General features: G+C 40.7%; 1 protein-coding gene across 1 annotated transcript in view; it reads left to right on the forward strand.

Annotated features, from left to right (window-relative positions):
• Positions 1-16,712, forward strand: part of MRPS5 (mitochondrial ribosomal protein S5) — a 495,636-nt gene extending 478,924 nt beyond the window's left edge. The window contains exons 10-11 of the mRNA XM_069235057.1: positions 8,743-8,879; positions 16,228-16,712. Coding sequence (XP_069091158.1) covers positions 8,743-8,879; positions 16,228-16,452 — 362 coding nt within the window. The 3' untranslated portion in view covers positions 16,453-16,712. The remainder of the gene's footprint in view (positions 1-8,742; positions 8,880-16,227) is intronic.
• The last annotated feature ends 6,910 nt before the right edge of the window (positions 16,713-23,622 follow it).

Genomic DNA, 23,622 nt, shown 5'->3' on the forward strand with positions numbered 1-23,622 from the left:
CGTGCTGAGGAACGCCGATGGAACGGACCCCGTTCCGTTTCTGCCCCAAATGCCACAATAAATACCCCTACACAGACCAACACTTGGTCTGCAACCTGTGCCTGTCACCTGAGCACAGCGAAGACACCTGCGAGGCCTGTCGTGCGTTCCGGTCCCGAAAAACACTCCGAGACCGTCGAGCCAGAAGACTTCAAATGGCGTCCGCACCGACAGCCCAACGGGAGTTCGAGGAACAAGAAGAGGAAGGTACCTTCTCGATCCAAGACTCAGACTCCGAAGGATTCGACGATACACAAACCGTGAGTAAGACGTCGAAAACCACACAAAGAAACATTTACAAGGCCCAGGGGACGCCACTGCCACCAGGCCATGGCTCGACCCATAAATTCGGTGACCGACCGTCGGCACCGAAAAAGGCCCAAACAGTGCCGAGATCGTCCGACTCCGGTCGAGACACCGGCACGCAGCCTTCTCGGGACCGAGAAAGTGCTGGAGACAAGCCTCGACACCGAGATGCCGGTGTGGACACGGCTCGACGCCGAGACAGCGGCACCGAAACAGATCGACGCCGAGAGGTTTCGGCCCCGAAAAAGAAAAAAGTCACCTCGGAGCCGAAAAAACACGCAGACAAAGTTTTGATGCCGAAACAAACTGCAAGCGACCCAGCTTCAGGCTCTTATACAGAAGAGCACTCGCTAACCTCCCAAATGCAAAAGCATAGGTTTGAGGAAGAGCTACAAGCAACTGATGTGGACCATACGCAAAAGCGTATCTTCATTCAGCAGGGGACAGGAAAAATAAGCACCCTTCCCCCCATTAGGAGAAAGAGAAGGTTGGAGTTCCAGACGGAACAAGCACCACAACCAAAAGTGGTGAAAAGGGTTACACCACCACCCTCTCCTCCGCCCGTGATTAACGTTTCACCAGCACAAACGCCATCACACTCCCCAGCTCACACCACCATGAGCCAGGGTGACCAAGATCAGGACGCATGGGACCTATACGACGCCCCAGTGTCAGATAACAGCCCGGAGGCATACCCTACAAAACCATCTCCACCAGAAGACAGCACCGCGTACTCTCAGGTGGTAGCTAGAGCAGCACAATTTCACAACGTAAGCCTCCACTCAGAACAGGTCGAGGATGATTTCTTGTTCAACACACTCTCCTCCACCCACAGCTCCTACCAAAGCCTGCCTATGCTCCCTGGTATGCTCCGGCACGCAAAGGACATATTTAAGGACCCGGTCAAAAGTAGGGCAATCACACCAAGGGTGGAAAAAAAGTATAAGCCGCCTCCTACGGACCCGGTTTTCAAAACAACACAGCTGCCACCAGACTCTGTTGTTGTAGGAGCAGCTAGGAAAAGAGCCAACTCTCACACATCTGGAGATGCACCACCCCCAGATAAAGAAAGCCGCAAGTTCGATGCAGCTGGTAAGAGAGTCGCAGCACAAGCTGCAAACCAGTGGCGCATCGCGAACTCCCAGGCACTACTTGCGCGCTATGACAGAGCCCACTGGGACGAGATGCAACATCTCATTGAACATCTGCCCAAAGACTTCCAAAATAGGGCAAAACAAGTGGTTGAGGAGGGACAGACCATCTCCAACAACCAGATACGTTCCTCCATGGACGCTGCAGATACAGCTGCACGGACAATTAATACATCTGTAACTATCAGAAGGCATGCATGGCTCCGAACGTCTGGATTTAAACCAGAGATTCAACAAGCAGTTCTCAATATACCTTTTAATGAAAAAGAACTGTTCGGTCCAGAAGTGGACACAGCTATTGAGAAACTCAAAAAAGATACGGACACTGCCAAAGCCATGGGCGCACTCTACTCCCCGCAGAGCAGAGGGAATTACAGCACATTCCGTAAAACGCCCTTTCGTGGGGGGTTTCGGGGTCAAAGCACACAAGCCAGCACCTCACAAGCAACACCGTCCACTTACCAGGGACAGTATAGAGGAGGTTTTCGGGGACAATATAGAGGAGGGCAATTCCCTAGAAATAGAGGGAGATTTCAAAGCCCCAAAACCCCTACTACAAAACAATGACTCACATGTCACTCACCCCCTCCACACAACACCAGTGGGGGGAAGAATAGGTCATTATTACAAAGCATGGGAGGAAATCACTACAGACACTTGGGTTCTAGCAATTATCCAACATGGTTATTGCATAGAATTTCTACAATTCCCTCCAAACATACCACCAAAAGCACAAAATTTAACAACACACCATTCCAATCTCCTGGAGATAGAAGTGCAGGCACTATTGCAAAAGAATGCAATCGAATTAGTGCCAAACACACAAATAAACACAGGAGTTTACTCACTGTACTTTCTGATACCAAAGAAGGACAAAACGCTGAGACCAATCCTAGACCTCAGAGTAGTGAACACTTTCATCAAATCAGACCACTTCCACATGGTCACACTACAAGAAGTATTGCCATTGCTAAAACTGCACGACTACATGGCAACTTTAGACCTCAAGGATGCTTATTTCCATATACCAATACACCCATCGCACAGGAAATACCTAAGGTTTGTATTCAAAGGAATACATTACCAATTCAAGGTACTGCCTTTCGGATTAACAACCGCACCAAGAGTCTTTACCAAATGTCTAGCAGTAGTCGCAGCACACATAAGAAGGCAGCAAATACATGTGTTCCCATATCTAGACGACTGGCTAATCAAGGCCCATTCGTTAATAGAGTGCTCAAATCACACAAATCATATCATACAAACCCTCTTCAAACTAGGGTTCACCGTCAATTTCACAAAATCCAAAATTCTGCCACGCAAGGTACAACAATACCTGGGAGCCATAATAGACACATCAAAAGGAGTAGCCACTCCAAGTCCACAAAGAATTCAAAATTTCAACACCATCATACAACGCATGTATCCAACACAAAAGATACAGGCAAAGATGGTATTACAACTCCTAGGCATGATGTCATCATGCATAGCCATTGTCCCAAACGCAAGACTGCACATGAGGCCCTTACAACAATGCCTAGCATCACAGTGGTCTCAAGCACAGGGTCACCTCCTAGATCTGGTGTTAATAGACCGCCAAACTTACCTCTCGCTTCTGTGGTGGAACAACATAAATTTAAACAAGGGGCGGCCTTTCCAAGACCCAGTGCCACAATACGTAATAACAACAGATGCTTCCATGACAGGGTGGGGAGCACACCTCAATCAACACAGCATACAAGGACAATGGAACGTACATCAAACAAAACTGCATATCAATCACCTAGAACTTCTAGCAGTTTTTCAAGCACTAAAAGCTTTCCAACCAATAATAGTTCACAAATACATTCTCGTCAAAACAGACAACATGACAACAATGTATTATCTAAACAAGCAGGGAGGGACGCACTCCACGCAGTTAAGCCTGCTAGCACAAAAAATTTGGCATTGGGCAATTCACAACCAAATTCGCCTAATTGCACAGTTTATACCAGGGATACAAAATCAACTTGCAGACAATCTCTCTCGAGATCACCAACAGGTCCACGAATGGGAAATTCACCCCCAAATACTGAACACTTATTTCAAACTCTGGGGAACACCTCAGATAGACTTGTTTGCGACAAGGGAGAACGCAAAATGCCAAAACTTCGCATCCAGATACCCACACAAACAATCCCAAGGCAATGCCCTATGGATGAACTGGTCAGGGATATTTGCGTACGCTTTTCCTCCTCTCCCTCTCCTTCCTTACCTGGTAAACAAACTCAGTCAAAGCAAACTCAAACTCATATTGATAGCACCAACTTGGGCAAGGCAACCCTGGTACACAACGCTGCTAGACCTATCAGTGGTACCCTGCATCAAATTGCCCAACAGGGCAGATCTGTTGACACAGCACAACCAAAAGATCAGACACCCAGATCCAGCATCGCTGAATCTAGCAATCTGGCTCCTGAAATCCTAGAATTCGGGCACTTACAACTTACCCAAGAATGTATGGAAGTCATAAAACAAGCAAGAAGGCCATCCACCAGGCACTGCTATGCAAGTAAATGGAAGAGGTTTGTTTGCTACTGCCATATTAATCAAATACAACCATTACACACAACTCCAGAACATGTAGTGGGTTACTTGCTTCACTTACAAAAATCTAACCTAGCTTTCTCTTCCATTAAGATTCACCTTGCAGCAATATCTGCATACCTGCAGACTACCTATTCAACTTCCCTATATAAAATACCAGTCATTAAAGCATTCATGGAGGGCCTTAGGAGAATTATACCACCAAGAACACTACCTGTTCCTTCATGGAACCTAAATGTTGTCCTAACTAGACTTATGGGTCCACCTTTTGAACCCATGCACTCCTGCGACATACAGTTCCTAACCTGGAAGGTGGCATTTCTCATCGCCATTACTTCCCTGAGAAGAGTAAGCGAGATTCAGGCGTTTACTATACAGGAACCTTTTATACAACTACACAAAAATAAAGTCGTCCTAAGGACCAATCCTAAATTTTTGCAAAAGGTTATTTCACCGTTCCATCTAAATCAAACAGTGGAACTTCCAGTGTTCTTTCCACAGCCAGATACCGTAGCTGAAAGGGCACTACATACATTAGATGTCAAAAGAGCATTAATGTATTACATTGACAGAACAAAGAACATCAGAAAGACTAAACAACTCTTTATTGCATTTCAAAAACCTCATGCAGGAAACCCAATTTCAAAACAAGGTATAGCCAGATGGATAGTTAAATGCATCCAAATCTGCTACCTTAAAGCTAAACGACAGCTGCCCATTACACCAAGGGCACACTCAACCAGAAAGAAAGGTGCTACCATGGCCTTTCTAGGAAACATCCCAATGCAAGAAATATGTAAGGCAGCCACATGGTCTACGCCTCACACATTCACCAAGCACTACTGTGTAGACGTGTTATCCGCACAACAAGCCACAGTAGGTCAAGCTGTATTAAGGACATTATTTCAGACTACTTCCACTCCTACAGGCTGATCCACCGCTTTTGGGGAAATAACTGCTTACTAGTCTATTGCAGAACATGCGTATCTACAGCGACAGATGCCATCGAACTGAAAATGTCACTTACCCAGTGTACATCTGTTCGTGGCATCAGTCGCAGTAGATTCGCATGTGCCCACCCGCCTCCCCGGGAGCCTGTAGCAGTTTGGTAGTTACCTTCAATTATCTATATATGTATCATCTCAACCTTAAATAGGTGCATACTTAGTCACTCCATTGCATGGGCACTATTACTACAATTCAACTCCTACCTCACCCTCTGCGGGGAAAAACAATCGAAGATGGAGTCGACGCCCATGCGCAATGGAGACAAAAGGAGGAGTCACTCGGTCCCGTGACTCGAAAGACTTCTTCGAAGAAAAACAACTTGTAACACTCCGGCCCAACACCAGATGGCGAGCTATTGCAGAACATGCGAATCTACTGCGACTGATGCCACGAACAGATGTACACTGGGTAAGTGACATTTTCATTACCCAATATTCGAATATTCGAATGATAGGAGTTCCAGTGTAGACAATGGAGTGGCTCAGGTACAATAATTGGAGATGCAGACCTTCTGCTCAAACATTCTAATCTTTACATTTCTGTTTCTCCCATTTTAATTTCGAACATTCTACACCCAACGGATGGAATGTTCTTCCAGTCCTATTGCACGTGTGCTTCGAACTCTAGCTGTTGTTAAAGGCTCCCACCCTCCTTATAGGTCTGAGCCACAGGTCCAGGGCCTTTAACAGCCGTTATTGACCTTGACAGCAGGTTGTAATGTTTACTTAATTGAGATTGCACATGCACCAGATAGATGCACTTCACAGTGACCTCTAAGGGAATTACTCTGATGTTGCTTTTTTCAGTGGCCCACTTTCCGTTTTGAGTGTAGGTGTTATGAATTGGATTAACTTCATGTGGTTCTTCTTACATTGGCAGATAGATGCATTTAGTTGATGGTGGCAGCTGCTGACATACGCATGCAATAGTTTCTACTACACAGATCAGCAGGTCTAATTGAAAGTTATGGTTGAGATTGACACATGAAGGGTTGGACTCCCTGGGCAAGAGGGTGAAGATCTGGAGCTACTGCATAGATCTGAAGCCAGTTGCCCTATATCTCCAGGAGACACACCTCATGCACTGACTAATCACCCTTATGAACCAAACTACTTCTCCTCCTATTCTTCTTCTTGAGCCCAATGTGATGGCCATATTTTTTTCACTAGGATGCCCACTTCTTGATGTCAGATGTCATGTTGAGGCGTGAAGGTTTGTCGTGGATAATGTGGTATTAATGTTAATGTAGGAATGTTATGCCACTCCTTAGCCCCTAACACCATCCATGAAGAATTGATACCTCTATTCTTATAGACCATGTCCACATTTGATGACGGTAGTAATATTCTCCCAGGTGACTTCAGGCTGGTCTGGGATGGGAATCTTGATAGATCTTGGAGATAAACGTAATCACTAAAGGTGGATTTAAAAAGTTATGTGCCGCTTGGATATCTGACATTAAAGATATCTATTCTCTTTTGCATTCCAGTTAGACTGTACAGTTGACTACATAATTTTGAGCTGTCCCATGATTTTAGATGTCTGACTCTCATCCGTGCCTCATAATGTTCTCTCCCCATGCCATGATGTCTGCTTCATTCGCTGCTAGCTCGCTTACTAGACAAAAGAGTTTGCAGCTAAGCCTTTACCAGGATCTGGTGTTTAGGAAAGATTTGTACTATAATTGTGGATTATTTTGCACTTAATGGAAGATCTGAGGATATAGTCCACCTTTTGGGACACTTTTAAAGCCATTCTCTGAGGTAAGACCATAGCACTTGTTTACATTGTATTCACAGGTTGGTTACACATAAACTAGAGACAGAACATAGAAATCTGGAGGTTAAACATATGAAATCTGTTTCTTTGAAAATGCAAATCCCTTATTACCACAGCTCGCTGCTCTGTATGGCTACAAAAAGCAGGCAGAAATGGCGTTATCATGCCTTAAACAAAAGTCCTACGGGTTGTATAGTATGTCTGAGAAGCTTACACTGGATAGCTCCTTTCTGCCGGGAAGACATTACTAGTCTGGGATTAACAGGAAGTCCATCACTTGTGCTGTTTATGAACAAATGTATATGGCTCCCTGTAGACAGCATGAATACGATAAGACAATGGTGATCTTGGAGCCCTTGGATATCTAGAAGGCCTCGAATAGAATGGATTTGATATTCTTTTAGAAGGTGCTGTGCAGAGTATGCCCCTGCAATGGTGTTATCAGGTGGAGCTTGTTAAAATATGCTAACCCGTTTGCTGTAACAAATCTGATTGGCTATACATTCTCCCCATTACATCTTCACAGAAGAATGCAACAGAGTTGAATTTCGCCTCCCCTACTTTTTTCATCGGGTTTTGAAGCCTTGGTGAATCGGATGCATGTATCGTACCTTTGGTTGTGGAAACCATAAATTGTCCTTATTCAATCACAATATCCTATTGGCATTGAGTGATCTGAAATCGTCTCTTTCTGTCCTTGTGCAAAACTTATTCCGCTATTTGTTCAAAGTGATGTGTCAGATCAGTTGGGCACTTCTTAGGTTTTTAATGTGGCCTTCACAATGATACGTTTATGTATTTTAGGGTCACTACCCCTTTTAATTGGACTCCTAACTTGCTTACATATGTGAGTATTGAAATCACCATGTGAATACATTATCTATACAAAGTAAACTTTCCTCGATTACTCACAACTACAAGACATGACCTAGTGAAATAGAACCGAAAAATTATTTGTTGGTGGTGCTGATGCCTTAAAAAATCAGTGTATAGCCCAGGGTACAGACATTACAAATGGGGGTTGACTGATTTAAAAAAAAAAAAAAAAAGACTAACTTTTACTGAGTCCCCATGAACGGTGGTTATTTTGAAACCTGGCTCCGAGTTCTATACAATGAGTATATCGCTTTGGATAACAATAAATAACAGGTTAGTAAATGCCAGCATGCTGTTCTGGTGGTGAACAAGTTCTCTATAAACGCAGAAAGTTACGTTTTTTTTTTAATCAGGGAATTCCGACATTGCCCATTCTCTCTGTTTCTTTCTGCTCTGCCCCTCCCTCTGGCCCTCACACGGACACTCACCCAAGTACCCGTCGCTCTCCGCTTTATTCCCCATCACTGATGCTGTATACCATCCCTCTCCCTTTTTTCTGTATTGACCACTGTGACACACCCCAGGAGATAGTTTGTGCATTATGCCATCTATATACTTGCACTTTGCATACTCATGTATACATATTTATTGGAAATACGGACATGCCCCTGGTGGAGAGAATAATGATCAGATGCATAGATAAGTAGAAATACCTAATCCAAAATATTTGTGCCTGACTCCTGGTGAAGTTTAAAAAAGATTTACGAACTGTAAAGCACAGAAACAACTTGTATGTATTTCCGTACTAGTAACATATTATTTTGTTTAAAGTCTAAATCAAAGTATATACGTTACATTTATAAATGAGTATTGAGTAAAAATGATGATTAGCAACTATTTTCAGCTAGATTTTCTAAGGAGAGTTCAAAGTAAAGTTTAGTGTGGCCTTATGTACTATAAAACGTGCGTGTCAGACACAGATAGGTTCTTTCTTTAAGACGGTTTGCTTTCAAAGTTGTCTTGATAAAATTTCAATAAACCGCATTCTATTTCTCAGGTTATGGTCTTCATTGTCATCGAGCCATCATTACTATCTGCAAGTTGATTGGCATTACCGATATGTATGCAAAGGTTTCTGGATCAATCAATATGCTCAACCTCACCAGAGCGCTTTTTCTTGGATTAACTTCTCAGGTATTTGTTTTCTAATAGAAACATTGGACGTCGTTGTATGTTAATACATTTGAGAGGAGCATGCCAAGGCTTGGGTTGCTTTTCTGTCGAGCCACTTTAATTGAAAGGGCGCAGCAAAAAAAGAGCACGTGCTGCTCTCCTCAAAATGTATTCTTCTATACCATGTATCATTCTAGACGTTGTTACGAATGTGAATAGCTTTTAGTGTGGGCCAGTTAGCTTTGTAGATTTATCTTCAGATATTTTGCATGTTTATTGTCCTCTTTGCTGCTTAGTTTGCCAGTGGGACAGTCAGGGTTAATGTTTTTAAGCTTACTGCTTATGCTGTACACTGTGAGTGGAGCCAATTTTGCAACACAGGTATTTTATTACAGCATTTTGGGAATTCAGGGCAAGCCAATTGCTGTGCTTCATGTGGGGACTGAAATAGTTGGATTTGATATTTCTCCCTCACGCCCTCAAGAAGGCTTACAATTGTCTACCATTATACAACATTGTTTTCTTCATGTCATGGTCATATGATGGACCACTGACACTGCTGAATTTTCCTTCATAGTCCCATCTGACACACGAGCAACAGTTTTTAAATAGCTTGGCACACGGCTGGAAGAGAAAATAAGAGGTTTCAACTAGTCAGTCACCAGTCCTAAATTTATTGATGGAGGATTTAAAAAGGTAGTTTTGAGCATGATGCTAAAAAGGAAGAGTGATGTAACAGACAATTATTTTGCAATCGTTAGAAGAAAAAGTACTACTTAGAAAACCTATTGTGCAATTGACTGCACTTAGGTAAAATTTGTTCTGATGTAGAAGGATGTCATATCAACCACAACTCTTCCTCGCACCAGTTATTTCAGTTACTTTTCTAGACATGTTGAGACCATCTGGTCTGCTTTGTACACATTTGCACAGAAACTCTGTGAAAACACTGAATTGGTGGCTATTTCCAAAAACCTTTATTCAAGTATCTTTCAAAAATAACATCTCAACCACCACACACCAACCTGCTCTTCAACTGTCCAGTTCTCAACTCCGAACCACAACATTCTCAGAACACATAGCTACTCCACAATACAGCAAAAACATTTGTAAGATGCAATTGAGATACCACACTACTCTCTTCTTTTATAACACAACGTTACAGCTAAAATGTTACTCTAAATAAAAAGATTCAAATATTAAATACATAATCTTACTTGACTCATGGTGGTTGTCCCATTCTCTTGCTTCTTTCTACCAAGCTATTACTTTCTGTGTAAATATGTTCACCTTCGCAGGCTTCATGAGCATCACGATCCACCTAAACCACCCTTCCTACATTCAAGATGCAATTGCTACAGTTTCATGAAACAATTTAACTACTTTCAGGTGTGGACATTTTGACAAATTAACAGGTCCTTGTGGCTTCTTTAACTTCACTAAGAGATAAACAGCACCTTAATTGTGCAGTACAGAACATGGACTATCTAAGAGCTTCTTCCTTTCACAAAGCTTTTCCTCCTGTTTATCTCACCAGCCATCAGGCATATCAGAAGAGCCAGTATTGAGTTTGTTCATTCAAGGAGGACAATTCAGGGAATTAGGCTTCCTACCTCTGAAAAGTTCAAAGAGCACTCTGCAGGTGACAGAAGGCAGAGTCAAAACAATATACTCCCGTTCTTGACAACATTTCCTCCCTCCAGTCCTTACCATGTAGGTTGGCAATGTGACTAGATTCTTTTAGAACCCTATTAAATCTTTCCACCAAACTATTGGCAGTAGAGAGAACACTTTTTATTCTTGATACCTTTTTGAGACAAAGCTTTCCATTCCTGACTAAACAAACTGAACACCATTGTCCATGAGAATATAATCAGGTCAACCTTCTTTGCCAAACACATCTCTTAAGATTGCAGTCACATTATGCATTTCAATACCCTGGGTAATGTGGATCTTAGGCCAGCGAGTGAACATGCCAATAAGCACAAACACACATTATTGACCTGTTCTATTGATCACTGACCCCAAAATGTTCAACCCTGCTTCTTCTAATGGTTTTATTGCAATATTTTCCCCCAACCACAGATTGTACTTCCATTCTGTATACCATGGGCCATATGTTCAAAAAGTTGGCATTGTGATTTCCTAATTACGATTCTTACTGAATCTCAAGTACGAAATTACAATCCTAGTGTAAGAAAATGTACAAATATTAAATAGAGCTTCCTAGCGGTTCATGAATCGACCTACCTCATGAATAATAATGACATAGGTTAGAGTTTAGGACCCTTTAGGACCTATGGTCATTAGGACCTACCTCATGAATAATAATGACATAGGTTAGAGTTTAGGACCCTTTAGGACCTATGGTCATTAGGAATGATGGTGGACTGCTGCGGTCAGCAGACAACCATGTATTATTATTTTATTTATTATTTTTTTTAAATGCAGCCCATTTTCCTTGAAGGTAAACGGGGTGTGTTTTAAGAGTAGGCAGTGCAGTGGTCCGTGGGACCTCTGCTGGTTCTAAAAAATATCTATTTACATTCTCAAATGGGAATGGGTCACTTCGGAACCCCTTCCCATTTGTGAATGGTTACAACTGCCTTTTAGGAGTCAATAAAAAATTATGATCTACAAACGTCATTCAGTTGCAGAACATTAATACATACCACTGCTATTCAGTAGTTGAAAGGCTCGCCCTAAAAACGCCCTTTCTAAATTCCTAATCTATATGTATTCGCAATTCCAAATAGCAATTTGGTAACATGTTACCCAATTGCAATTTGGGTTTCATACATACCAAAATGCTTTTTTGCGTTAGAAAATGGGCTGGTTCCGTGAATCAACTTTTGCGACTGCAAATAGGTTCCATACATATGGTCCTATCACTAGTCATACAGTCCAAGCAATCTCTGACGACCCCCTTCACTTGAACATCCAAGCTCGGCCACCAAAAATGTAATATGATTTTCTCCTTGTGGTTTTGCCTACACCTAAATGGCCCTGATGAGCCAAATGAATTATCAACTCTCTAATGCAGACTGGAGGAATTAATTTTGTTCCTCTCCCCAATACACCCTGTTGCACTGGTGGTTCATTTCTAACCTCCCAAAACGTCTTACACTATTGACTTAAATTATGTTTTGTCACCCACAGGTAATTAGCTTAGCAAGCTCCTACAAAGTTGCATCACCTATCATATAATTCTTCCACTCTTCGTGACTTACCATGCCCCTGTGATCCCACAGACATTGTGATCAACTAAATCCCACCCATCCTTCATTATGTTATCTACCAGTGGCTCAGAATAGACTAATCTCAAAAGTCTACCACACTGTTGTTGCCCCCTGGAATGTACATAACATGAAAATTGAACTCCTGCAGAGTAATAACCCATTCGCAAATTCTGATAGAAATAGCATCCAGTCCTTTCTTGCCAAAAACATCTTTAAGATGCTTGTGATATGTTTTAATCACAAAGTTGGTACCCTACAAACGTTTTTACCTTTTTAGGTAGCCCAAACTATAGAAAGATATCTTCTCTTTCTCTAACTGAAGATCTATGTTTTGGACCTCTTAAACATCTTGAAATTTAGATTATCATTCTCTCACTATTGCTTTCCCCTTGCTTTAAAATCAATCCTAGCCTTTTAGCGCTGTCATCCCTTACCAGAATAGATTTCCTTGTAGTGCGAAAAGTCTGTAAAGATGAAGCATCTGTCAAGGATTCTTTTATATCCTGAGACTCTAAATCATACTGTGATGACCAAAAAAAAGTAATACTCTTCTTTAACAATATCCTCCTATTACATGCCAGGGCTTGATAAACATACTGGACCACTCGCTATGGCGAGTCATATTTGATCCGGGCGAGCTATTTTTAAAACCTACTCGCCCCTTATGGTGAGTTTGCAAAGAACAGGTGTTCTATTCAGTCAGAAACTGAATTAGCAATTAAGATGCCTTTAAGTCTTATTCTTGTCATATTTGCTCTGTGTTCAGAGACAGAGGCCAAAAGTCAGTTTGTCTTCTTGCAAATACTTTTCCGTGTGACTGCAGAGTTCCAGGATTTTGTAAGGTGAACTGTCTGACCTGTTTGAAATGAAAGGCTGTGGGTATCAGGATTTTCCCAAAACAAAACATTTATATAACAGTCAATTTTATAAACATTAAAAAAATATATTTTAGTAGCTGTGAAAGACCATTTTTTTTACTTCTCTGTGATGAAAAACAAATTTATTAGGATGAAAAAATTAGAACACTTTATTGTTTCCACACTATATAGTTTAATCATTGAAACTGCAAGTTAGTGGGAAGGTTTTTGGACATGTCTTGGAAATTTACTGCCTGTAAATGACATTGCGCTACCACATCAAGCATTAGTAATATACTTATTAAAAGTGAGTGTTTAAACATAAACTGAGATGGCAAAGCTATTAGTAAACGAAGAGGCAAGTCATGGATCATGTGTACACTATATGTGGGCTAGATTTATTATACATGGAGCAAATCTTTAGGGGCATATTTACAAGGAACTGGTGCATCGGCTTCAATGCAGTAGATTTCTTGAATCAACCTGTATCCCCCCTGATGACACTAAAGTAGCTCTGTATTTACAATACAGTGCACCATGGCGGTCTTTAGCACAATAGTGTCCACGGTTTTGACATGATTGTGGTGCTTTGCTGGAGTGGCGGCAAAAGTTTTGACACTAGTCCAGCAAAGCTCGGGGAGTGCCATAGGAAGTAGCCTAGCATCACTTTAACGTCTGCCCTGAGTAGGCGTTAAAAAATGACATTAGAATGGCACAGTGAAATCTTGTAAATTTCACTGGGCCTTTTTTTGGGGCCTTGCTGCTGGGGAATGCCTTCCTTGCATACATTATACCTGGCGCAGGTATAACGTGGCACAAAGGTTTACAACGTGGCTACCGTTGCACCACTTTGTATATATGGCGCAGGATGGGGGAACTGGTTAGTGCCACTGCAGCATCAAAATAAATTACGCTGTGGCGGCGTAAGGAGCTTGTAAACATGCCCCTGAGTTTATTTAATCAAACAAGAGGTTTTTATTCACAGCAGAAATGCTGAACTCACATATTTGAAGGTGCACCCATGTGAGAATGAAGTAAAAGGCGACTTTGTAAAATACAATATTTCCCGAGGATGACACAATTTGAGACCCGTTTCCAGCCCAAGTACATTACGGTTAGGTCGAGTAGATTATTCGGACTACTCAACCTTCAGGTCTAATAACTTCTTTATGATTTTTGAAGGCCTGCATGTGTGACTAGGTAACAGAGAAACAAACTTGCTCTAGTATTCTGCCATCCCTAGGAATTTGATCAACTCATCTCTGCTTTCAGATACAGAGAATTTGTTTTTAGTTACCACTAAATCCTCATTAGGTTTCACACCCTCTCTAGTTAATGTGTGACCTAAATATACGATTTCTTTAGAATTAAGTTTACATTTAGATTCTTTAAACATGAGCCCTGTGTTCCTAGGTCTTTCCAGTACACACCTTAACAAGTAGCCATGTTCATCCTGTGAAGCACTTTATATCAACACAACATCCTGATAAATTTTCATTACTGAAATACCATTCAGCACGGCCCTCCATGGACCTCTGAAAAGCTGATGCTTCAGATATCAGACCAAAGGTTATCCTTGTGAATCTAAACATACCAACAGGAGTGCTAAAAGATGTCAAATAAATGGATTGACCATCAAGCCTAATCTGGAGGTAAGCAGACCTGAGATCTAAGATGGAAAATAAAACAGCATCATCCAGTTGGGACAACAACTCTGTTGTGTTAGGTAGAGGATATCTACCCACCAGCACTGTTTTATTCAAGCTTCTCAGATCAACACAATCTTACCTCCCCAAATGCTTTGCGTTCCAACTCAACTGGAGCAACCCCACTCTGTAGCCTCCACCTTCTTAATGATCCCTTCCTTTATTAACTTGTCCAGTTCCACTACCATTGCATGCCTCATGCTGAAGGGAACTTCTCGTACTTTACAGGCTACTGAAATGGCATCTTCCTAAAACACTATTTTGTGGAAATAATATAATAAACATCCTATCACAAAAGACATCTGCAAACTTGCAGTGTAGTTTAACAACAAATTCACTTAGTTCTCTCGAACATAATTAACAGGCACTGCTTCTGTATCTCTCAATTCAATGGGAGGCATACTGTTCGGGTCTAACATTAAACCCATGTCTCTTGGTGAAATAAGCTGATGATGCTGTCATCCTTATAGGAAAAATAAATCTTTCCTGTTGTGATGTGATCTCTGTATTCCAAATCACAAAGAAAATAACCTACCTGTTTAGTTGGGTGACTGGTTTAATATTTGCTTTGTATAACTTTACTTTTTTCTTTAGATGTTGCTCATAAAAAAACACTCTAGGCACAACTGAAAGTTTTTAAACCTGAATCATACAACATTTTCACTCTGAACCTATTGACTTTTACATGGTGTATTGGCCCATTCTTACTCCGATCCTGCACCTGTACAACTCTCTCGCCACTCTGAGGATCATGATACTCAGTCATCTTCTACCACCACCGCTGGACATTTGTGAGATCCAGAGGAATAACAATAAAGAAGGTGGTTAGACATAGATCCATCATGGTAAAAAAGTACACTGAACTGATGGATATTTCAAACCACCTTTATTCATGTGTTTTGCAGCCACTACGTAGCAACCCAATCTCCAACAATCCAATTTTCAACTCCTAACCACAACATTCCCAGACAACACAGCTTCTACACATTCTAACAGGAGCGTTTGTAAGATGCAACAGAGATACCATAAACACACTACTGTCTGAGGTGATAATATATTTTTTAATTGTGCGATGTGGCTATGAACTGAAAGCAAAGTATATATTTATAAATTATTCCAAAACAAATAATTTGTATACTTAATTACCTTCATGTGTTTACAGCTATGTAGTCTGAATATCCACTATAAGAGGAACGCAGTTTGTTGTTTCAGGGTTTGAGTCATAAGCAGTAGGGTAGTTCTAGGACATATAACATGCCAAACTGATGCTTTTTGTGCTTATTTGGCCCAGGATGCTAACATTGTGTTACATAGTTTTAAATAGTATACTTAACTTATTATTGCAGTGGTCAGTGTTATTTTAGGGCCCCAAATAATATAGTTCAGACTTTTTTTTTTCTAGGCAACATTTGAGTGTTGGTTATTGCCTCCTTCGCTCGATAGACTTTTTAGATCCCTGTACAAGTGATTGTCATTATACTAATATGTGGTTCTTTGAAAAAAATGTTTTAGTAAAATTTGTTATTGGATCAAAGCACCAATTGTTTTGCTTCCTGGTTTCAAACAGGAAACTCATCAAGAACTGGCAGAAAAGAAACAACTCCATGTTGTAGAATTTCGGGAGGAATGTGGACCCTTGCCTCTTGTTGTAGCCTCACCGGCTGGACTAGTACGCAAAGATGGGGAGCCTGAAGATGAAGTTCCAGACACTAAGCTAGATTGGAATGATGTAAAGGCTGCTCAAGGAATGAAGCGTTCAGTCTGGGCAAATGTCAAAAGAACAGTGTGGTAAACAGGTGTTTTAACAGTAGCATGAGATGTGAAATAAATGAACCTGATAATTAGGAAAAGCCAAAGACTTTCAGTATCCAACAAAAGTCACAGCAGTGTGAGTTTTTTTTGGCTTTCCTGTGCTAAAGCATTGTATGCCATCCATTTTAATTCATCATATATTGCTCTCTCTAAATTTTGTAAACAATATTTTGGTCCGCTTCTGTTGACAACCTGTGCACAAGTAATAAACACATTCTAAATTTGTGTGTTCATTTAAAACTATTGTGAAGAGTCTGTTCTCCAGTTCTCCAGCCCTTTTGTGTGTAATGTCAGTAGAATGTAAACATGTATAAGCATTCTAATATTGGTAGTGACCTGTGGGGTGAAGTGGTGGTGTTTGCTGCATAAAGATCTGCTATTAGTCAATAAAAGTATGCATTGCCATCCTCTGTAGTGCTTTTTCACATCTTATCACTGGTGATGAGTTGGAATGGCAGCACTTGCTTCTTTTGAACACCCGCTTCCCACCCTAAATGAGCTATTAATGATGACCTCACTGCCACCAATCTGCTGAGTGAATCATTGAAACGTTGGGGCCGATACCTGGGCAATTCCGATACTCAGGTGCACATGCACAGTTGACAGCAATACATTTTAAATTGCCTAAAGATGTGGCCTTCATTGTGTATCAATCTAGTCGTCAGAGATCAAGGCGAACTATGTGCTTCCCTGTATATGGGAAAGTCAGGCAGCTGTAAGGACAAGGATGCTGCTATACAACACAGGACATGAGAAGCACAACATGTTGCGTACTCATTAAGATCGCCGTTTTAGATTGATAAATCTATCATAATTCACAAATAAGTTGTCACCACACAGTCACTGTATTAGAAACATACTTTAATCTTGTCAGGACACATGGGTGAAGTACGCAAACTGTCTTGTGGCTCTTATTATGGTAATAAGACTTCATGTTTAAGGCAGCAGCACCACAGAGTGTGGGAGACTGAGTCAGCCCCACACCATCTGGAAGCTGTAGGCCTAACTCCTGGCTAGCCTGCAATACCTCACCTAACCCTAGCAAGGAGAAGGTGATTTGTAGCAACCTAAACCTGACACTCTGACTCCTCGGGGAACTTGTGGAAACAGATCTACCCCTTTTGCTCAGTTACTCAGAGACTCGCACATGCCAAGGCAAGACGTGGTATGCAAGCTGGATTTCAATATATTTATTGAAGCAATTGCGTCCTAGTATAAAAAGCATGAGCTGCAATAATGAGGCAGATTAAATATAATAAAGTCATTATTATTACAATGAGCTTGAAATGGATAAACAACCCCAACATTTTGTATGGTTCTAGAAGGTCTAGTGATTCCTGCCTAGCTCTTATTTTTGAGAGCATAGTGGTAGTAACCAATCTGCCGGACCCAATCTAAGGAACGGACCTCAACTCCATACTTGAATTGGATAGCAGGGGTCTGCCTGTTGTCTGGATGGCAGTCCTCGAGAGGAGCTGAAGGATCCATGTCAGGATCAGCACATCTGGCTACAGCATAGTGTACAGGACAGTTATGACTCAAATACCCTCAGCCCTCCTTAGGCTTATGTGTTGCTCCTGAGGTGACAATCCAAGCTGGCATATCATGTACTGAACGTAACAACCTTGGAGAAGGCACAGAATGCATGTTGTGCTAAAATCTGATAAAAATGTGCCGTACATAATCTATCTTCCTAAAAAGAGGCAGCTGATTAAAAATGTAAAAACAATGCACTAAAAGGAGGCTCTGCTAAATAGATGACAATAAATCAAATATATCTGTGTTTAAATGCTCAGGCTGTGAAACTAACTAAACCATGGGTGTCTAAACGAGCACTAAAGGGCCACTACAACACCCTCCCCTTGTCGGTTCAGGAGTGCAAATCTTAGTAAATATAAAGTAGAATAAAACCCATAAAATCTTTTTTTTTTTTTTAACCTACTTCTAATTAAACACTACAGCATTAAACTGAATATTGAAAATATATATAAGGAAAAAAATATCCAGGTCGACAAGCAAAGCAACCAAATAAACAAAGCCAAATGAAAAGTCAGTGGATTCCCTCAGGAGGTCATGCAGTACATCAATGGAGACAGAATCCAGAACAGACTCCACTTCGGTAGACATTAAATCCACCAGTTCCTAATTTAAAAGGCCAAAGTAGCACATATGGTCCTTTGCCTCAGCAGTAACCACAGCAGAGGAGGCAGCATTCTGCGCAGTCTCAGATGACAAGTTACCAGACGTCACAGTCACTCGAACCAGGAAGGGCCGGTTCATAGAAGGCATCACGTAGCAACTGCAGTCTCATAGGACAACTCCAGCAATGAACCCTCATTGAGAACATCATCAGATTTATGTCCACAGAAAGTACAAATGAAAGAAAATGCTGCTGAACAAGACACACTTCCAGTGCATGTTCAAAGGTTCAACATGACCAGCGGAAGATGGGCTGCACACATCAGGATACTGGTCCAAATGACAGTCACCAGTCTTTGTCAAGTTCTTCCAACAGTGGTACTCCAAAGTACTGTATCATGGTTTCACAACACAGCTGAGCTGGTGGGTGCCCCATCACTCTTCTTGGTTGAGAAGGGGCAGCCATTTTGACTCAAAAATAGCAACAGGAATGTTATCACTAATTAATGCCAGTAAAACCAGAAAACCTCTAAAAACACAAACAAAAAAAAAGTGAGTAAATTGCAGAAGGTATTATTCCAAAGACGGTCTGAAACACACTCACAAATTTAGGCCGGGCAGCTTTAAAATAGTGTACAATCTCTGCAGTGTTAAATGTACTGATCAGTTCACCAAAGTGTCTTGGAAAGTTTGTATTTAAAAGGGACTGCATCTCCGCTGATTACCTTGCCACTTGTAGATCACAGGTCTCACGGGCGGATTTAAGCGCCACGTGTTTTTGAAACAATAGTTGCTTAAGTCTGCTCAGCTTGGCAAAATGTACATTGGAAGTAGCAATGTTAGGCCACATAATCACTGCTTTTATCTCCTGTGTGGATGGAAAAAGTACATTTCCACAACAGGTCACTATTTGAGAAAAATAAACCACATTTGCAACACCTGCTCTCATCCCATAATAGCCTTGATCTCTCTGCATCAAGTAATTCCCATTCGAAAGTAACTGAAATACCGGGTGCATCACAGGGACAGGAATACCCTTCAAGCAGCAAGCTAAGTTTGCTACTGACGCTTGGCAGGCGCCGTGCAACAGCACCTATTTACAAATTGTTGAATGGCTTGCAGAAGCCTCTCACTTCTGCTGAGGAAAAACCTCCTTTTCACCACTCACACATTCGAAATCAAAGTCCAGCTCCCACACCTCTTGAGTTCACCCCATGTATTAACCACACTGCTGATGGTGCTTCAGCTATAGTAAAAGGCAACTTTTCTAGCTTATCTACATTAAGAATTATGTAATTAGCTTCATTTTGTCACAACAATCTGTTTACGTTTAAGACTTAATGCAGCAAACAACTCTTTAGAGTCCACATGCTTCTGATGCAAGTGGCCCACCTTCAGAACTATTAAAGTCAAACTCAAATGCACAATGGACCTAAGCCGACTTTGTCTATTATGTAAAAATGACATATAGTTTTGAGTAATGTTATTAACAGAAGATACAATGTTTAATGAGTGAAAATGTGTTCATAGCATTATCGACAACAGCTAACGCTTTCTCAAAATTTCCTTTATATAGCTTATCTATTTTCTTCAAACGAGTAGTTACTTTCATTTGTTAAAGCTTCGAGATCTTGTTATATATTGAATATAGAAATCTTTTTGAGCGTGGTTCTCTAGGAAACAAATAAGAAATCTTGTAAGTTTGTTTCTTCAGAAAGGAAAGAGAGGTGTTCTTTAACAGCTGTTAATGTGGAATGTTGCAACCATTGTTGGCATAATTTACCCATGCTGTATGTGGTAACGACGCATGAATGTTATGTCGTAACAATGGTCCAGTCTCCGCTCTCTAAAACCCTGTGTGGAGTTGCTGAAAAGTGCATGACAACCATTTGTGTCCACTGGCCACAAATACCACCTAATGGGACCTGAAAATGATGAATTAAAGGTACTGTTCTTAACCATACCATTGATCTGTTCATCTGAAATATTCATAATATTTTGCCAATTATCAAATTTAGCTGGGGAGAGAATACTGGGCACATTCATTTCTTTGACTTTTGCTAATCCAAGGTAAGTAGTCTGCTGGACAGTGTTGTTTCGAAAAATCTGCAAGGGAGATATATGTGCCTTAAATAAGGCTTCCATGCCCCGTACCTACCAATCTTTGTTCCCCACCTGTTTTTAAATCAGTTGATTTCTTCCAATAATCATAGCCTTGTATGGCCAACTGGGAAACAAATGAGTCTGAATAAATTAATGTAATATCTTTAAGCAGTTTTTTTCTTGCTTTCGTTGGTAATTTGAAATACTATGACTCAGGATTAGTAATGTCATGCCCAGAAAAATAGGTGAATTTTCCAACATATGTTTTAAAACTTCCTACTGGAGGAGTCTGACAGTATAATTAAAACTGTTCTTAGAGTACTACCTTCATTGTAAATAATGATGTCCATAATAGTGGTAATAGAACAATTCCCTGTAAATTGCGTGTTTCATGTACTTATATTCCCTTTTAAATACTGTATAATATTCAGAAAGCATAGAATAAACTGTTTTAACATCCCAGTCATCAGAAACAACCCCAGATGTAATAACGTCACTCATAGACATCTTAAACACATATGGAATTTGTTTCGTTTCAGTTGGTCCAAATAAATCAAAAGGTACTTTATCCCAAACAATCTCATCAGGAACTGGAACAGCAGCAGTGTTCACTAGGGACAAGTTTCTTAGCACTTTGTGGAAAGACAAATAAGGTTTTGTCCACCAGTTCAACAGCAGGGGGTTTATGCAAATAATGGCCATGTATCAGCTAACAGAAGACAATAAATCTAATCTATAGAAGAAACACAAGCAATGCCAGTGTAATCCACAGGTGGTACCATGGATGAATAAAATAATTCTGTTTTAACTAGTTAAAAAGCTTACGTATACCATGTATAACATTTGGTGGGAACCTTACCCATAATTGCATCTTAAGTTACTGGATTTCTACCATGTGTTGCAAATTGCTGGTTAGCTGGAGCAGCCCTTGCTGAAGCAGTATTCAAAGTTCGCATTACGAATTGTATTAATCATCTGTATATTTTAACTACATTAGTATATAGTAGGTGAAGATCCGGTGCGTGTAAATGTTGTATGTTTTGGAATGGTGTGTAAGCAGCAAGGCCCCATCATTACTGATGGGTCCTAATCTAACGTGTCCAATAACATGGGGAAGGGCTCCTTGAAACCAATTTTAGGTGTTATTAATAAGTGAGTGGTAATTTTAAATGTGCATAAGCTCTGTAATGTGCAGGTGGATTTGCGACAGTGTAAGTGTTAAGTGTTTGAATTTGCATCAACAGCAGAAAAAGTAACTCAGAAATAAAAAGTATCTGTTCTGTACACATTGTGTGCCTCTACTACGAACATAACATCTTCACCCCGATTAGGAAGCCCATTAGTAAGTACAAACTGTACAACTGCTTGTCTACAGTTCACTGGAATTACGATTCAGAGATAAAAACACCAAACATGGAATCCTTTTAAGGTTCAAGCTTGAACCACCTCCAGACTAATATAGGACCTACCTGTATTGCCAAGGAGGATTTTTCGTAACACCACAGACGTTTGCTTAGGGCACCTTTGGCATGTGAGAAAGAGTTACTCTGTTAAATTAGTACCTGACCAATGCTGGTAGCGCCATGTCTCATTGCTCCTATGGTAATAAGACTGCGTGTATAGGGCAGCAACACCACCAAATGTGGGAGACTGAGTCAACCCCACACCACCTAGAAGCTGTCAGTCTAACTTCTGGCCAGCATCAGGACCACTCTATTGAAGTCTATGGTGGGCTTGATGTAAAGTGTGGAACTGAGACTGGTTTGGTTACCAGCTAATTGTCCAAATATTACTTAATGTCCCCCTTGACCTTCTCCCTGTTGGACTTGGTCACCACAGTCAGGCTGCAGTAGCCAAACACAACTCTTTCAAACTTTTCAAAAGTTTCTAAACTTTGTTTACCAATACTTGTTTGCACTTTGGACTAAGAAGCTGAGATTAAAATGTTCCTTAAAAATCTATTTCTTTGCAAACCTCTAGTGGATTTTGCTCATCTTGGTGTCTAAAATTTCATAAAAATAAAATCTATTTGTATAAATTGATGTTGGATTTCTTTTTGTGCTTCTAAATGCTTTACACTAGTTCCTTTCATTAAGCTTTGCCTCTCGAAGCCACAAATGCCCACAGTTGAGCTAAATGTTTTACAAGCAAGTCTGCCTGCACCCAAGACAGTTTTGTGAGTGTATTACAAGACAAGGTCACACAATCATACCATATGATACACCACAATCCTCACAATTCTGGAAGCTAAACACCTTAATTGTGTGATCTCTAAACCAAAATGTTGGTGTATGAATGTGAATCAGTGGGTGCACAATATTCCTGACGTCTTTTTAGAATACTTAGGAAGATCAGAGGGAGGTTTACACACAATTGTTTTAAAATAGAATGCCTCACCTGTAGTTCAATAGTTCACAAGTTGTGGAAAGTATGTTTGTGTTTAAGGGAAGAATTGTGCAAGCAATTAGACAAAATGTGTGAACTTGATATTATAGGGCCCATTGCAAGTTGAAGTGATTGACCCTGGTACGTAAAGGTGAGTACTCATTGAGCATTTGTGTGGTGCTACGTGATCTAAATTGCAATATTTGGATTGATTGTGAGCCCCAACCAAACATATCTGAAATGTTATTAACTTATGAGGGGCAGTTGTTTTTACGACTCTTGATATGTCAGCTGTGAAAAGGTGTTTTTAATATTGAAAAATGAATACAGTAACATGCGGGATTAACATGCTGGCCTTAGAAGAAAAATAATCATTTTAAATTGCAAAGAAACATACTAAGCAGCCATAGTTAAATGTAGTAGGCTTGAATTGCTAAAGCAGCATTTTCTGACACGCTGACCTGGTTCAAGAATGTGAGATGTCATGTTGCCTGACCTTCTCCTAGGCATTTTTTGCACAATA

The sequence above is a fragment of the Pleurodeles waltl genome, chromosome 5 (assembly GCF_031143425.1).
Source record: "Pleurodeles waltl isolate 20211129_DDA chromosome 5, aPleWal1.hap1.20221129, whole genome shotgun sequence".
Classification (NCBI taxonomy): Eukaryota; Metazoa; Chordata; class Amphibia; order Caudata; family Salamandridae; genus Pleurodeles; species Pleurodeles waltl.